The sequence below is a fragment of the Parasteatoda tepidariorum genome, chromosome 2 (assembly GCF_982258835.1).
Source record: "Parasteatoda tepidariorum strain Cologne lab strain chromosome 2, Ptep-v5.0, whole genome shotgun sequence".
NCBI classification, from domain to species: Eukaryota; Metazoa; Arthropoda; class Arachnida; order Araneae; family Theridiidae; genus Parasteatoda; species Parasteatoda tepidariorum.
In genome coordinates, this window is record NC_141756.1 from 127,536,125 (window position 1) to 127,554,456 (window position 18,332).

General features: G+C 29.7%; 1 protein-coding gene across 3 annotated transcripts in view; it reads right to left on the reverse strand.

The window, feature by feature from the left end:
* Positions 1-18,332, reverse strand: part of nonC (serine/threonine-protein kinase Smg1) — a 184,001-nt gene that overhangs the window by 70,695 nt on the left and 94,974 nt on the right. For all 3 annotated transcript variants that reach the window (XM_087158370.1, XM_087158369.1, XM_087158371.1), the window contains 6 exons: positions 15,727-15,865; positions 13,996-14,169; positions 7,399-7,687; positions 3,415-3,526; positions 1,346-1,516; positions 33-259 (listed from right to left, as the gene is read on the reverse strand). In XM_087158370.1, coding sequence (XP_087014496.1) covers positions 33-259; positions 1,346-1,516; positions 3,415-3,526; positions 7,399-7,687; positions 13,996-14,169; positions 15,727-15,865 — 1,112 coding nt within the window. The remainder of the gene's footprint in view (positions 1-32; positions 260-1,345; positions 1,517-3,414; positions 3,527-7,398; positions 7,688-13,995; positions 14,170-15,726; positions 15,866-18,332) is intronic.

Genomic DNA, 18,332 nt, shown 5'->3' on the forward strand with positions numbered 1-18,332 from the left:
ACAGAACTAAGAATTAAAAAATAAATGAATACCTTTGTCCATCAGATCCAATAAATGCCAATTTCTTTGGTTTTGTTTTAGTAGGTAGGACAGACACAACATTATGCACTGATTGCACAGTGACGCCACCAAATTGCTTATTGATTCCAGGCATGGGTATAACAGTCGATTTCAGTGATGCAAGAATGGGACTTATTTGCTCCATGTTAAGGTGAGATCTTGATTGTTGATGAACTTTTTGTTGGAGTAACTGGTGCAGCTATAGAGAAGGTAAAAATACAAACTTTCACAACAAAAAATAACAGAGTGGTAGCCACTCAAATTCAAATTTTCCCCCATTTTCCAGTTAAAAGTCTTGAAGCTTCAGGTTACTGTATTTTTTGTCCCCACAAAGTATAAAATGGTTTAAAAAAGTGTCAATATTCTCAAGTATTTTATCTAAAATGTAATTTTATTAGTATATAATCTTAAAAAAAAAAAATCAGATTAGATTTATTTTAATTAGCAAGGATATTGTTTTTGCTTTTTCAAAATTTTAATAATTGGGTACAGTATTAATTTTTTAAATAATTAAGATAAATGCGAAGAAAAAAATATGTTTAGCTTGTAGAAAATAATGTTTTTATTAGGGACGTAACGAATCGTGATTTGGTGAATAGCTGAATATTCAGCTTAAAAAAACCTGGCAAAATAAAAAATTTGATTATATAAGTAAAAATAAGTATATTTTTATATGTATAAAATTATTTGGTATAAATAATTTGGCATACTTATAAGTTAAGTCAATATTGAAAAATAGTCAAAACTTAGACCTTAATTTTTGAAAGAAAATCTTAAAGCTAAACATCCCAATTACGATATTTTCAAGAAAAAGTGAGGAATAAAGAAACCCTCTAAATTACATAATAAAAGCTTTTCTAAAAACAATTTTTATAAATGGTCAATGGGATTTTACACAAGTATCTAAAAAGGTTTCGTACCCAATGCATTTAAATTGCCTCAAAGGAGACTTACACATATTGGTTTCGACAAAATTGGTCAATTACACAAGTATCGATTCTCCATGAAAATACAAGTTCTTCATCCGAGAAAATATATATTAATGAACAAGTATATTAATGAATCCTGTCTGAAAAAAGTAGCACATTTAAAAAAGAACAATTTCAAGCAATCTTTTTAAGTAAACATTTCCCCTTTTAAAATTAGGTAATAATCGATATCTCTCTCTATTTCAACCCATTTTTTTAAAGAGATGTTTTGCAATAAGTGCAAAACAGTTAGGAAGTTTCCTCTCACATATTTTGTATAACATAATTTTATATAGATATCAGGAGAGATTAATTACGTTTTTGAACTCAGACCAGCTATTTTGAGGTCTTGATGGATCCTCTGGATTCCTCAGTTTGTTAATAGTCTCTTCAATTTGTTTTCCAAATGTTTTTTGGAACCACTGTTCATGGGGTGTTTCAGCAGGCTGACTTGTTATTGCTTGTAATTGTTCTAACAGGAACAAGGTCTGCAAAATAAAGTAAAGAAAGAAAAATGTTAAATCTGTGCAATATTATTTTTCAAGTTATGCGCAGAGGGTGCATATGGGAAACTTTTGTAGCACTCCTTATTCAAACAAAAAATAATACTAACAATATTAAATAATTGCCTCATTTTGATTAAATTATAATATTTTCATATCTCGATTACGAATTAATATATTGAGTTTTTTTTTCTTCTTAAAAATAAGTAATGAGATAAATAAGAAGCCCTCAAGTCTTAGTGTTTTAGGAGCACACTTTGAGCATTTAGAATTGTAATTAATATCATACTAAAAAATGATTGAAATAGAAGAGAAAGTTTAGAAGATCTGTCACTGAATATCCACCATCAATACTCAAGAAGTGATCTATAAATAGAATAGAACAATAATGCCATCAGTTTTTCGGAAATAAATTCAACTATACACAAATTAGATGGAAATGAATACTTAACTTGTTTCTGGGGGAAAAACTGGTCATTTTAAATCTCCCCTCCCCACGAGATTGGTAGGAATTCAAGAGATTTCAGACCAACGAAGACGTAGGCAGAAATCTCTGCAAAAATGCGGGAGAGTTGGCAAGTCTGGGGCCCAATTTATTAATACATTCTCGCCAGATGTGCAGATGCAGCAGTTAATTTAAATTTGCTCATTCACAATATGATACCATTTTTTGTTTTGTTTCAGCGATAAACTTAAAAAAATTTCAGTTATCACAATATATAATTTTAGCAATACTTTGAACAAAAAACAATTTTCGTGAAAAAAAAAAGTTTTTAAAAATTTTGATATTCATAATTAAAGAATGGAATATCCTCCTCAGAATTTTTCCCCATGATAGAGAAGTGACCCAGCTGGGTCTAAATAAACACAGTGAGATGAGTTAAAATAAATAGCATACCTGCCAACATTGGAGAAATAAAATAACAGAGATTTTACTAGCTACATTTTTAGGGTATGAGTAAAGTTTTGATACATCATGCATAATCATGAAAGTCAAAATTGGAGAAGATTTTTTAGGCCATTATTTATAATTGCTTAAACTATAAACACTCAAAATACTGCAGTACTGGCAATAGCACCATCTGTTGAGGAATAAGAGAAACATTTTTGCCATCAGCGGATATTTTGTTACCAAAAATTTCTTCAACAAATACGGAACAAATTTGAGAATATCCTGGTAAAAAGGAGATAGTCGTAAAATACAGGAGACTTGGCAGGTAGTTGGCTGATTTTTTGGCAAAATATTCAGTATTCGGCCAAATAACTATTTGCTAATTCTCTATTGATATTGTAAGTTAATATCTCATTAAAACTTTATTGGGACTTAATAGGAAGAAAAGCCTCAGTTGAATTATTTTCCCATCTAAAATGCATTACAATATCTTTATTAAGTTCTACTGCTATTATTTGAATTAAAAATAAATAATTGATTTTTCTAAAACCTTGTAGGTTTTTTTTGACTGATTTTAGGGCACAAACCCGTTTTTTTTGTGTCACATTATGATAAAGAGAAGAAACAGAGTAAGAACATGCTGATATTTTATAACACTTTGATGATTTTTATGATATAATTAGACTACAGCTAGGGACTTTTATGTGCATAAAATGTAATTTAATGAGAGGCTAAAACAAAAGTTTGACATTTCACTTATTTATTGTACATTGTTATCATTAATTCTTGATATTATAATACATTTAAACATAATACTTTCATGATGTTGGTAAATACTTTTAACTATTTCCTAATTACACTTTACTTTTATGAATTTAATTAAAGAACACTTTAATGGAAAGCATGTTCTCTATGAGGAACTGAACAAAACATGAATGCTCGAAGAGAGAACACTTACTAAGCATTATTATTTTTTTTAAAAAAAACTTACAGGTTTCACATAAACATTGTGCTTTTCTTTAATAATTTCTTTCTTTTCTTCTTTATTTAAATATGTATTGCCCATCACTTTTCCAATCTCTTTATCCAAATTTGAAAATCGCCTGCAATAAAAGTAGTTTTTTTATAAGTATAAGAGTAGGATTGGTGATTCAATCAGGGGTCTGTCCAGACATTTTGTGAAAGGTCCTGTTTTTGTAAAAAATTACTCGTAATTTGTGAATATAAAATAAACGTTAAGACACATTCTTTCAACCAGGGTCCTGCTTTTATGAATTTGTGCAAATGGGGTCCTTATGGCAGAAAACTTTTTCAAGGAGTTTTTAAATTGTAAATATATAACAAGATTATGCTCAGCACTGTAAAATTATAATTAAAAAAAATAAAATTTTCATTTGCTGCTTCTAAATTAGAGATGCAACATACAAATATTTGGTATTTAGCCTATACTGCTAAAAGCAGAATATTCATTTTAGGCAAATAATGGAAGAAGCGTCTGCCAAAAACAAAACATAATTCATTTACATCAATCGTTCTTTTTTTTCACCCTAGGAAGGGTTCATTCGATTAACAAAACAATAATGAAGATGAACAAATTTGTGAAGGGTCCGATTAAAAGAAAAATCATTTTGTGAAGGGTCTGTTTTTAAGTTAAAATATTTTGTGAAGGGCCCGTTTTTATGAAAAGATATTTCATGTCTTATAAACAGACCCCTGCTGAGTAATTCCGCAGGATATCAACATAAATCCGAATTTTTCTGCGACCCAGTAGATTATTAGTGTAAAAACTCAGCTTAATCTAACATACACTCAGTTAAATTTACGTAGGTATTTAAATATTATACATAAAAGCTACATGCCTTCTAAATTTGAATTAACAATGATATTAAATCCTCATACACTGCAAGTTTGTCATCAACTAAGAGAAAGAAAGAAAAAGCTCTTAAGTTTTTGGGGGTGTTCCCTAACCCCCGCCTTATAATTTCTTTCCTTTTTAATAACATGACGAGAAAAATAACTGTTGTTCTTGGGTTTTTGCTTGTAAAATAAATCAGAAATTTTATTAATGGGAAGAGAGGGAATTAACTTTCTACTTTAGTATTAATAAATAAAGTGACACAATGCAGTCAGACAGCAGGGGTCGGTCTAGGTTTTTTTTAAAGAGGTATCTATTCTGTGAAAATTTAGACATAATTTGTGAAAACTAATTATTATACTAAAAAACCAACACAAAAATATGGTAAAATAAGAAAATACTTCAAAAATTGTTACTACAGGGGTAATTGTGGGCCCAACTCAAAAATCCTGAAAATTTCCTGAGTAAAATCATTCAAAAAATTTATATCTCTATAAATTTAAATCATTGAAATTTTCAAAACATAATATTCTAAATGAATTACATGCAACATAGTTAAAATGAATAATTATGTGTAAGTTTACTTTTATCTCTAATCACACTTATTATTCTACCAGAAAAAATATTTACAAATGAAAGAGATGCCAAGTATAAATTGTAGTTCTAATATTTTTAAATAAAATATACAAGAATTTTTATATATAAATGTGATCGATGATTTCTTGAAACTTCTGGACTTTGGATATCCGGAACATTTTGGATCGCAATTAGCGAAAAATCCAGGAATCCGGATTTTTTCCGGAGCACAATCACCCCTGTTACTATAAATAAAAATAATTTATGACTGGTAAATTTTTATATATATTTTTCCCATGTGTTCACAAACAGTTTCGCTATTTGGCTTAAATTTGTATCTTAATTTACAAAAATCATGAAAATCATTGTCAATAGTTAAATTTAAACCTGAATTTAATAAAAACATAAACTTAACAGTACTAACACTATAAGTTATCTTCATTTTTGGGATTATTTTAGACATACAGAAAATTTTCACAGAGAAAAAAATGTTAAATAATAAAAAAAGGTTTATTAGAATAAATTTAGAATAACGTTTAAGACAATAGTTCGAATTTCGACTTCCTACTACCAGGGGTGGCCTCGTCATTACATTTTAAAAACTCGTATTTTCGGGGCAATACAAGCAATGCAATTTTAAGAGGTGGGGAATCTCAGAACTTGCTTTTTTAAAAGCATTTTTTGAAACTACCGTTTTTCCTTAAGTTGAATTAGTGGAGAAACCGCTGAATGGTAGTAAATGTGCATGGGGCAGAGATTATTGTCGAAAAGATTCAGATAAAGCAAACACATATGTAGCAAAATATTTTCTTAAAAATTATGCATAAAACCTAATAATGTTTAAGTTATATTATATATAGCGATAAAAAAAATGGAATGAACCCCAATAAAGTTATATCTGTAGTCAAGTAACAGAAATTTTTATTTTGTTCTTCCTAATTCAGCTTTAAATTGTTATTAGATGCAAGTTTAGACACTCCTTAAAAACAGGGTACCCACTCAACTTGCGAAAAAAAATTTCCTGACTTTTCCAGATAAATTTCAGTGAAAATTTAGAGCATATTTTCATCAGAAAACTTTGATTCTTTTATTTGCTTTGTGAAATATTAGATTTTGTGTCTAAAAAAAATGTTATTAAATGAGGATGGAAACATTTTAGTTTGACTAAATTTTGAAATTTTTATAAAAAATAATTGTAATAGATGTAAGAATTATTTAATTCAAATCTCAGTAACTGATTACCGTTACTGACAATTTTAAGACTTAAGATTTTTGGAGTTAAAATAAAATTCCCTGACAATCCCAGGTTTTCCCTGACCCGTGGGAACCCTGAGAAAAGGAGTCTTAGCCATTTATTTGTTTGCCTTCAAAAAATAAAAATAATTTGCAGCACCTGTTGCCATGCTTGGAGGTGTTACTGAGCTCTTTTTTTTTACTCTGTTATTAATATTATATAATAACATTTGAGCACTTTTCTTCTATCTAAAATACTACAATTTCATTTTTTAATTAACACTCCGTCGGGCGCGTTTCGAAACTTACGGCATCGGGCGCGATGTATCTGTCAGATACATCTCTGTTTTGTGTGTTTTCTGTTAATATGTATTACTTTAAATCTCCTATTTTTACTCTTTTTAGGTCCAGGCTTTTACACCCGGACCTTTTATTAGTTTTTTTATGTATATTTTTAATTTTTATATATTTTTAATTTTTATATATTTTTTAATATTTTCAATAATAATTTTTATTTATTAATCACAAACGCTATTACAAAAGTTAAATGCTGTAAAAAACATTTAATTAAACATGTTAAACTGTTGAAAAAGTATAAAAAGGACAGTTATGCACAAATAATACATAATATAAAAGTGACAAATCAATTATTATAATTGAATCCGATTCTAAATTTAAGTCAAATTTTTTCTTCCGATCTGTTTTGCCCATTTAAGTATTATTGTCCTTTCCTACATAAAAATAATCATTATTAACATCATCATCGAGTTCTGAGTCATTATAAACACTTTCACTGCCATGACAATCAGCTTCACGTGTTTCTAAAATATCTTCTTCGTCAGCATCACTTTCATCAAATTCTTCAGCATTTAATTCCTCATTTCCATCACTAAATAGAATACTATGAACTAGTTCTAGGCCTTTCTTATTTTTCAAATCTAAAAAGCGTGTAGCACTCATCGTAGGAAAAAGATAAATCAAAAACGCTCAGGGAATCTCAATACTTCCATGTAGCTTCACGAGACAAACGTTATCGGGCGCGTGTATCTAACAGATACAAAATTCCAAACAAGCTTGGAAACAGGAAATATTCCTACACCGAACTGGTCACTACTGCATTCCAAAGTAGCAGGGGGCCAGATGGACAGATACTGATAAGGTCAAGGTCGTAAGAAAATGTTTCAGGGGACAAAAGCAGAGATATTGACACGTCTGTATCTGTCAGATCAACGCGCCCGATGGAGTGTTAAGTACCGACGAGTGATTTATAGATTAGACCTATGAAATACAATTGTAATAAATCTCGTCTACCTATTGACTTCACTTTGATGCATGCTCAGAGTTCCTAGCCACAACTCATCCCAAAGAAGTGTTATCCTATGGAGTTCATGTATTAAATTGCGTGCTTCAGAAATAGTTCTCTCGTCCTGGCCTTCGAGGGTCTCTACGAGGGCTGTGAAGCAGTTCTGCATGACAGCCGTTGTTTGCCTGTCTTCCTCAGAGTCTTCATCCAGGGTCTCATGAACGGACAGTTGGCTCTCCTCAACTTGGGAGCCAGAAACTTCTTCAGCAGTGTCAGAAAAGTAGGCACCAAATAAACCTTTAAGGAAAATATTGTATAACCTCTGTCTGCACTCAAACACAACATCCATTGTAACATAACATTTTCCATTGCTTAAAAAAATAAATAAAATGATAATAAGATAGATTTAAAGAGGCAACCAACATAGATTAGTCTTGATCTTATAAGCAAAGTTATACAAAACTTAAGAAAAAAAAAATATTCATTCGGATACAGGGGTGATTGTGAGCCCAACTCAAAAATCCTATAAATTTCTTGAGTACAATCATTAATGATGTATTTCAAAAAATTAATACTTTTATGAATTGAAATCATTGATATTTCCACAACATGAAATACTAAATAAATTATATGCAGCATAATTCAAATGAATAATTATGTATAAGTTTACTTTTATCTCTAACCATATTTATTATTCTACCAAAAAATAAATATTTACAAATGATAGAGATGTCAGGTATAAATTCTATTTCTAATATTTCTAAATAAAAAATACAAGAATTTATACATAAACGTGATAGCTGATTTCCGGATCACAGTTAGCGAAAAATCCGGATTTTTTCCGGAGCACAATCATCTCTGCAGTTAATAATTTAATATTAAACACACACACTACCCTACAATAATGAAAGAGATTTTTCAGTAATTGACATTTTTGTTAAACTTTTCAAGAAATACTTAGAGGATTATTGCAGAATTTTAGAGGTTCAGATGCGATTTTTCATACTTAACAATAAAGTTTAAAACTGTAAGAAATTTGAGGGACTGATAATAAACTACGAAAAAAAACAAGTTCTTTTGTACACGCTATGCCAGTAAATCAAGCAATAAGCTTGTCTCATTTAAGTTGGATGTTATTTGCATAAAATTTTGTAAATCTAGCTTAAATATTTATAGAGATATGGACATTTTTATAAACAAGATACTCTTTTTTGTCTAATAGCTAAAAATTTATGAAAAAAAAAATTTACATTTTTGTTCCTCTGCACACACAATATATAAGAACTACTTTAAATACTCATATTTCGCACAGTTTTAAATGATTTTTTTCCTTTAAATTTTAAAAAAAATTTGTAGTTAAATTTAAATTGCTCAATTTAAAAAAAAAAAATATTGAATATTTTTAAAGTTATAGCAAAGAGACTTAAGACAAAATAATTAATTTTTTTATAACAATATCTATATTTCCATAAATATTTAGGAATTTTTATGCATTCATGGGAAATATCAACCATAGTCCTGCAGATGGTCTTCAAAAATACTTGTTTTCTTACGTAATTTATTGTCTGTCCCCCTAACCTCTTTAAATCTTATTGCTAAGTATGGAAAATTGTACGAACTAAAGTTACAAAATAATATTCCAAGTATTTCTTGAGAAACTTTAAAAATGTCTCTTCCATTATTGTAAGGTCTTAAAATATCTCCTATTCGTGTGCATATTTTTAAAGTAGAAATTTTTACTATCAATGTTAAAAAACTTGCTTAAAAAAAACAGAATTTTTAAAGTCCTGTGTTATCTGAAGTCCAGCGAAATCACACACATACACATTTTAGAAACAACTAATTAAGTATGCTTTCAGAATTCTTTACAATATTTTCTGTCTTTGACCTAGAAACGTTGTGAGCAAATTTTTGAGTTTTGGAAACAGTCAGCAAGCAGAGCCTGACAAAGGCAGCTGCATCAGGGGCAGCTGCTTCGGGCCCCACATCAGAGGGGGACCCAAAATTGAATAGAAAGCTTATTTCAGGTTTCCTTCTTTGATAAACTTTTTTTAAATAAAATATCAGTACATTGTAAAATTCGTCAGTTTTATCTTAGCTTCTTCATTAATTTAGCGTATGAATACAAAAAATCTATATTTCATAAATCAATGGTTTTCTAGTGCCGAATTCAGCTAAATTTCGCAATTACGATGAGCAAATTCGATGAACCTGTATTTTTTCATACAGCAGTATGCGATATATTTACAAAAATACAGGCTTCTGATTGGCTTATATGAGCCGTCATAATTGCGAAAATTTAGCTGAATTCCGCCCTAATGTCAGCAGGGATATGAATTTTTTGCAGCTAGATGGCAAAGTTATCAAAAAACTGCATTCGGCATGATGAACATAGAATTGTCACAAAATCAATAAAATGGACAGAATGATATTTCGTCTGACTATAAAGGGGGGGGGGTGGATTTTTATAGTGGATTTTTCTTCTCATCTTATCGTTTCTGCACACTTGACTTCATGACTTTTTCTAACAATTATATACACTTAATAATCTATTATTTTTTTAAAAATATTTTGTTGGTTTCAAATAATACTTGTCGTATACCTATTTCCACCACAACCGGTCATTTGACGGGGAGAACAATTTATTGCTTTATAAGGTTATCGGATCAGAAATGACGATTTAATGCGTGTTCAACCTATAGCATTCGATCAGTTGCACATTTCTGCAAAGACTTTTGTATAGGGAGTTCAATCAGAATAACTGTGAATTCATATATCAAGAAAGTACCTTAAGTTTTAGAATGGCATTTTCGTGTCAGAAAAAGTGACAAAAACTAAATGTTTTAGTAAGTAGGTAGCTTATATTTTATTTCGATAGCTTTACTTCATTTCTAACTAACTGTTAGTTTTTACCCAGAAAAATGTCGAAACAATGAAGACAGCACAAGTTCTTAGAATAAATAATATTAATTATAAGAATTATAGAAATAATAATCATTAGAAGAAATATAGTTGCAGAAAATGTACAATGGAAACACCCTATATATGAAAAGAAAAGAAAAAAAAAGAAATGCATAGAGAAATGAATTAAAAATTCTTATTCTTTGTGTTTGTAATACCAGGGATGCTACTCGCAAAATATCAAATTGTCTCACCAGAAATTGCATTTCGTCTCAGTTAAAATCTCTTTTTGGCTCAGTTTGTCTCAGCTAAAATTATTTTTTTCACTCAGTTTATCTCAGCTAAAATGATTATTAATCAGTTTGATAACAATATAAAGATAATTTTCAGGATCCATAAAACCATTAATAGCATACTAGGAGTACTACAATTATACATACATTCACTATTGCTAGGATTTTAAAAAACCTGCATATGATTGATTATAAGAGTCCACAAAATTGTTTTATGGACTCTGTTGTTTTCATATATATTGCATTTATCATTTATGCCAATGAATAGTATCTGTTCCAGAATTTTACAAAGTAAATTTTAACTTTCTTATTTTTTAAAATATAATGGTGTTAACTTTCTAAAAAGAAATATCTATTTAGTTTCAGTAATTCAAAAGGGAAAATACCCATTTCATTTTGAGCTCAAATTTCATCTCAAAATATATAACTATTCAGTTACAATGAAAGGTCTACAGATTTCAATAATTAAAAGAGAAATTCTGTAATTAAATAATGAGAGTTTAAGAAAATGCAAATAACACAAAAAAAAAACACTCTTTGATAGAATTCAGGAGGTGCAGTGAAATTTTGAAATATTTTAGGTAGGAATTTTTCAAGAAAATTTTAGGGAGCACTTAATAGCCAAAAATTAGCATATATACATTTTTATATCAAAACAGAAATATTTAAAAACTATTATAAACAATTTAAAAAGACACATATAAATATAATTTTCTTTTTAAAATGACTTGCATCCTTTATTAAGTATAAAAGTAAACTTTTTAGTTTATTGGCATTGACTAGTAGATTGTACTTTCTTGCATTCACAAGATTAGTTAGTTGACTATGTTCTTTTAATTTGTATAGCTAAATATACAATCATAAAATGTGATTATGAATGCACTTAGTAATTGTTTAAATGCAACAACTGTTGAAAAATATATCACATCTTTACAGTAACTAATTCAAGAAAAAACTTAATTCTACTTCTTTCTAGAATCGTGAAACTGGATTTTAAAATAGCGTGAATATGAATTGCGATTTTGGGTTTTAAAATCGCGTGAATATGAATCGCGATATTGAATTACAAAATCGTGTGAATATGAATCACGATATTGGATTTTAAAATAGATTGAATATGAATCGCGATTTTGGATTTTAAAATCGCTTGAATGTGAATCGCGATATTGGATTTCAAAATCGCGTGAATATGAATCACGATATTGGATTTTAAAATCGAGTGAACATGAATCGCGATTTTTGATTTTAAAATCAAGTGAATATGAATCACGATATCGGATTTTAAAATCACGTGAATATGAATCGTGCGGTTGGATTTTAAAATCGCGTGAATATGAATCGCGATTTTGGATTATAAAATCATGTGAATATGAATCACGCTGTTAGATTTTAAAAACACGAAAATACAAATCACGATATTGGATTTTAAAATCGCGTGAATATGAATCACGTGAATATGAATCGCTCAGCTGGATTTAAAAAACACAAATCACGATATTGGATTTTAAAATCGCGTCAATATGAATCACTATTTCGGATTTTAAAATCGAGTGAATATGAATCACGATTTTGAATTTTAAAATCACGTGAATAAGAATAGCGCTGTTGGATTTTAAAAAAGCGAAAATACAAATAGCGATATTGAATTTTTAAATTGCGTAAATAAGAATCACGATGAATAATTTTTAGATCACGTGAATACGAATCGCAATGAGTAATTTTTAAATAGCGTACAAATACGAAAAACGAGATCTGATATTACAACTGCGTGATAACGAATCGCAATATTGGATTTAAAAATGCGTGAATACGAATCGCGACGTTGGATTTTAAACTCGCGGGAATACAGATCGCGATATTGAATTTTTAAATTGAGTGAATAGGAATTGCTAGTACGATTTTTAAACAGCGTAAAAAAAGTCGCAACACATAAGTTTTAAATAAGTTAAATACGAAAATCGATGATTGATATTAAAATCGTCTGATTAAAAATCGCGATTTTAGCATATTCCAGCGCAATTCCTAATATTTAAAATTCCGAAAATCAGCCAAACGAAAAAAAAAAATCATATATCGGTGGTCGAAACGAAACACTTAGACTCCTTTCCACTCTATAGCGGAAGTCGCGGGAATCCGACTATCGTTCCGGCGGCTTGGGTTTCTCTAATTGGACTCCCTAAAAATTTTAGTTTTTGGAACATGGTCGAAAATTTAAAAAATTGGGAGAAAAAAGCGGATTTCCGCTTTTTCGTGGAAGTCTTTCATCCCTTGGAGACGTGAACGGCAAAATGATCTCCAATGACTCACGGCAATGCGGATTAATATTTGAAACTGAATTCAGGTTTGCCAAATTTTGGACGTTTTGTCTCAGAATGGCGCAGCTTTGGCAGAAACTGAGCTGAATGTCGCAAAATGGCGCAGTTATGCCGTTTTGTCTCAGTTTGTCGCAAATGGCGCAGGCGTAGCATCCCTGTAATACATAAAAATTGGCAACATACAATTTTGTTTAACACTAGAAAGACTGAAACTTAGTATATATTGCCCAAAAGCAGTCAAAATGACTGGATTATAAAAGAATAAATAATATGTAAAGAAATTAGTTTAAAATTAATTAATATTTTTATATTATTTACAGTTATATAACAAGCTATTAGTAAATATTAACATTAAAAAATTATATGCTGTACAAAATTCTAAGAAATTGAGTCATCAGTGCTTTTCTAATTGAAATTAAAAGAAGTCAAAATGACTTCCTTAGGCAATCTAGTGTTGATTATAATAAAGTTTTTTTAATACATAAAAATTGGCAACATACAATTTTGTTTAACACTAGAAAGACTGAAACTTAGTATATATTGCCCAAAAGCAGTCAAAATGACTGGATTATAAAAGAATAAATAATATGTAAAGAAATTAGTTTAAAATTAATTAATATTTTTATATTATTTACAGTTATATAACAAGCTATTAGTAAATATTAACATTAAAAAATTATATGCTGTACAAAATTCTAAGAAATTGAGTCATCAGTGCTTTTCTAATTGAAATTAAAAGAAGTCAAAATGACTTCCTTAGGCAATCTAGTGTTGATTATAATAAAGTTTTTTTAGTTTATTTTCTTCCTAACATCCATATTTCATACATTCAATGAAGAAACATAAAGTCCGGTCATTTGACAGGCTATGGTAGAAATAGGTATACATTAAGTGTTGGTATGTTTAGTGTAAATTAAATTCACAGTAGAGTTATTTGTTCATAAAGAAAACAATTGAATCTTCTCCTTCACTATCTTAGATCTGAAATCATTATTAATGTATTTTGTCTATCTATGGCAAATTAAGTGCCTACAGGTCTGTAATTGATCATTGTAATGAGAAAATTTAGACATAAAGAGGAAAACCATAAACATACCAGCAGTCTCATCTTGAAGTTGGGGTCCTACTTTCAGAGTCAAAGAACCAACCACAGCAGGAAAGACAATCAAGTGAGGGGAGGCATGAGCAACTCTGCACAGAAGGTCAGAAATACTCTGCCTCACGTACGTCTCTGGATGATTCAGGCGAGAAAAAAGCTGTGGTATTATACCTAAAGAAATGAATATTCAAAGGAATACATTATTTAAAACATGAGAATAATATTAATAGACACAGCACTGAAATTTTAAAAGTATGCTTCGATATCAATACTAAATCATTATTCTTCTGCAAATCAAAGGGTATCACTGACACCCAACATTTTAACAAATTTTTATCAACAGACATCATAATCCACCATACATTAAAAACAATGAAAAAGAACTTTTAAAATTTCAGTACAAAAAATAAATTAAAATCTTCATTAAAATAATAATTGCATTTTAATATAGTGATGGAAAATTATGCAAGAAAAGTTTCAAGTAAAAAATATGGCTGTGAAGAAAAAAAGTAGACTTCCTGAAGTTTTGAAGGTATTCTCTGAGGCATATGAACTCAGACTACACATATTAGAATTGTATCAATTTTGAATGAGTAATATTTTTTTTTTAAATTTTAACAGAACCTCCAACAATATTAGTAGTTACTTTTCCACTTCAAAAACATTTAATGAATACAGTTACTGTGTATGAGTCCAACCCTGAGGTCTGCAAAAAATCAAAAAAAGAAAAAAATCCTAGAATGTTATGTGCATTAAATAATTGGAAAAATCCCCCTGAAATGTAAACAAGAGAAAAATGTATCGCCATTTTAACTTACAGTGAATTCTAAATCATGCACCACTTCTCGACTTACTCAATAAGCGACGATACCACAGTAAATTCATGTGTGTGTTTTCAATAAGGATTTTTACATACAGTTTCTTTTAAATCTCAATGCTTTAATATGTTATTTTACTCGACAAACTTCACATCGCAGATCTGAAGAACAGCCTTTTTAGGTACTCAATTATTTGCCATTTACTTGTAAACTCGAATGGTCTTTTTCATTTCTTTTCATCAGTTATTGCTACAGATTTTAATAATTTTTAAATCTTGATTTTTTAAGGCCATATTGTTTTGTACGGGCATTTGAAGAATCACTTTTTTATGCCATCCAACATAAACGAATTAAAACTCTAACCTGCGTAATATTATCGGTTGCATTTTCGTGTTATTATTGACAGGAAGTTATTTCGAGTTATTGCCGACATAAACTTTCACGTGCATACCCGTAAATTTTCATTCTTTCCGAGTGGCAATAAAACAATTGCTGAAAAGCAATCTTGATCAAAAATATATTTATATTTTGACCCAATTGAAATTTGCTATAATTAAGACTATTATATGTTTAAATTATTTACATGTAGTGGTGGTTAAACTCATTTATAATTATTTTTAAAAATCAAAGAATTTAATGGAATAACAGTCAATAAAATGCAGAGTGATTTATGCTGTGAGTGAACTCCTAAAACAAAGCCCTTACAGAGATAAATATTTATTTCAGGATTGTGAAGCACGAATTATATTACAAATGATTCAATAAAAAAGTTCACCCATTAACAGCTACACAGAACCGAGACCTGTGCCGGAGCACGGACAGCACTTCTGGAAGAATCTTACAAAATCTTACATAACAGCAGCTTTAAAAAAAATATTTAGAAATGCAAAAAAAAAGGTGTAAAATATACCTCTCCAGGGTGCAGTAGGTGTTTCAGCTAAACCTTCCTCTAGAATATCTCTCAGTTCTGTGGCATGTTTTACAACCAATCTCAACAGACGGAGAGTTGCTGTCACGTTATCATCTTCTGTCTTTTCTTTAATGGAAGCCTAACAGCAAATGTTCATTGATATAGTTAATGGAAATAAGATCAATCTAATATTTAGTTCAATTACATGTCTCTGAATGTGAAATAAAACTAAAGTACAACAATTTCAAGCCAGATGGAAATTGTTGGAATGTAATTGAATTGTCAGAAAATTTATGTCTTTATTTTATAACCGTTGTCGAACAGCCGACTCAATTTTTGGGTTTAGGACTACCAATGTTCAACTCTGTAGTCTTGTAATTTTAAACACAATCCAGAAGACAAGGAAACTCCCGGATCAAGTATTGGAAGAAATTTTGCCTTCGAGAAGAACTTTTTGATGGAACTAACCCACATTTGTGTTACACGTAGAGAAAAATCATGAGAACCTCCCATGGTTAGCCTGACAGCAAGGGGACTCTAACCCGTGATCCGGCTACCACTGAGGATATTTTACCCCAGCACTGTGGTCGGTGCAAGCCGGATGCAGAATTCGTATCACCCAGCCACCACCGGGATTGAACCCGGTTCACCTCATTGGAAGGCGAAAGCTCTATCCCCTGAGCCATCGCAGCTCAGATGACTTGGTGTATGACTATACCAAAAAAACTATACCAAATATAAATACTATACCAAAAAAAAGGGGATTTTTTTTTCTGAAATGATTTTTAAGAAAGGGACATATTTGCAAGATTTTGCCCAATTTATCCTTTTTTGTCACTTGGATGATCGCTATCTTCAGACTAATGGACAAATAAACATTATGAGCTTCGTCTGACGTATTTATAGTTTAATTTTATTCCGTTTAAACAAATCTGCTATCATAGTATTACTAAACAATCTGGCAAAAAACATGAACTAATTTAAATTTAAAAAAAAAAAAAAACAGCATATTAAGTTGCAGTCAGCTGACTTATAAATGATTATTAAAATCTAAGTTTGAATTATTGTCAAATAGAGATTAATAACAAAAAGTTTGGGATCATTTGATTAAGTAGAGTTAAATTGTTATGTAACAATCTGCTTATCCTCAAGAAATATAAATAATAGCGTAACAACCAAAAACTTGCATTGCAACAAAACAAGTTATAAATAGTTACCAAATATTTAACTTTCTGGTGTTAAAAACAAAACATGCCTTCTTATTTAGTACCTACGAACCAAAATTTAAAGCCTTTTTACAAAAACTTAGGGTTTACATTAAATACCCAATAAATGCCAAGTTTTATATTATAAACCTAGATGAGCAAGGACTTTTCAAACTCTGTTTCTGACAGAGCTGTTTCATTTTTAGCATAATCATGAATTTTAAAAAATGTTATCGCTTTCTATAATTTTACAGTTACTTATTACACATATGTTATATAAATTTATATAATTCTTCAAGATTTTTAGAAACAGTTTTTGTTATGGATTCTAGTTCCAAATTATTTTCTGATACTTCTTTTCTTAGGGCTTTACTTCATTCCTATAAATAGATGCGTTGACTGAGTTACCAGTCAAACTGAATTTCTGGAATTCTGTCGATTTTGAAGGTCAGAATGGGTCCTCTACTTAGGTTCCTTAGAGCTGTCACCTCCTCCCCATGAGCAGAAAAATAAGTTTGCTATTGTAAAATTTCGAGCTTAAAATTGTATACAAATTTAAAAATATTCATAGTTAAATTTCAACTTGCATTTAACATTACTAGAACTAAAAGTTAGTTTCATTATGAGAACATTTTCGATTAGGTCATACAGAAAAAAGTTTAATAGGGGGAAAAAAAAAATTTCATAAAAAAAATAAAGGTCTGTAAAATAAATTTACAATGATGTTCGAATTTTGAATTTGTATACTTAATATAGAGAGAACCTCATTGTTTCATTTTAAAAAACTCTGGGATTTATAGTTTTTTATGGGAATACAAAAACAAAATTTTAAGAGGTGGAGAATCTTAGAACTTGCTTTTTTTAAAAGTATTCTGTGAAACTACCGTTTTTTCTGAAGTTGAATTTCTGAGGGTACCGCAAAACTGTAGTAAATTTACCCGGCACAGATCCCTGCAGGTAATTATCTAAATTTCCCTGACTTTTCCAGGTTTATTCCAGCATAAAAAAATTCCCTGATAATTTCAGGTACCTAACGGGACACATACACCCCAAGTTTTGAAGTGTTGTAGCAGCTCATTCCATACTGTACGAACGTAAATAGTTTAGTTTTGGAAAATACTGCCAACCTTTGATTAAATTTTGATTGATCTATAAATCTAAGGTCAGAGAAATTACTCACTACCTCTAATAAACTGATAAGTTGCAAAGTTTTACTTCCGTTTTTATTATCAGGACATATGAGCCCCTCTCGTCTTGGATAGTGGGAACACATTATCCCAACAGTCCTATGTGATCATTGGTTTTCTTCAGGGTTCATGATTTTTTTGATTTTTTTTAAAAAAATCAAAAGAATCAGATTTTTTTGATTTAAATCGGATTTTTTTGATTTAAATCAGATTT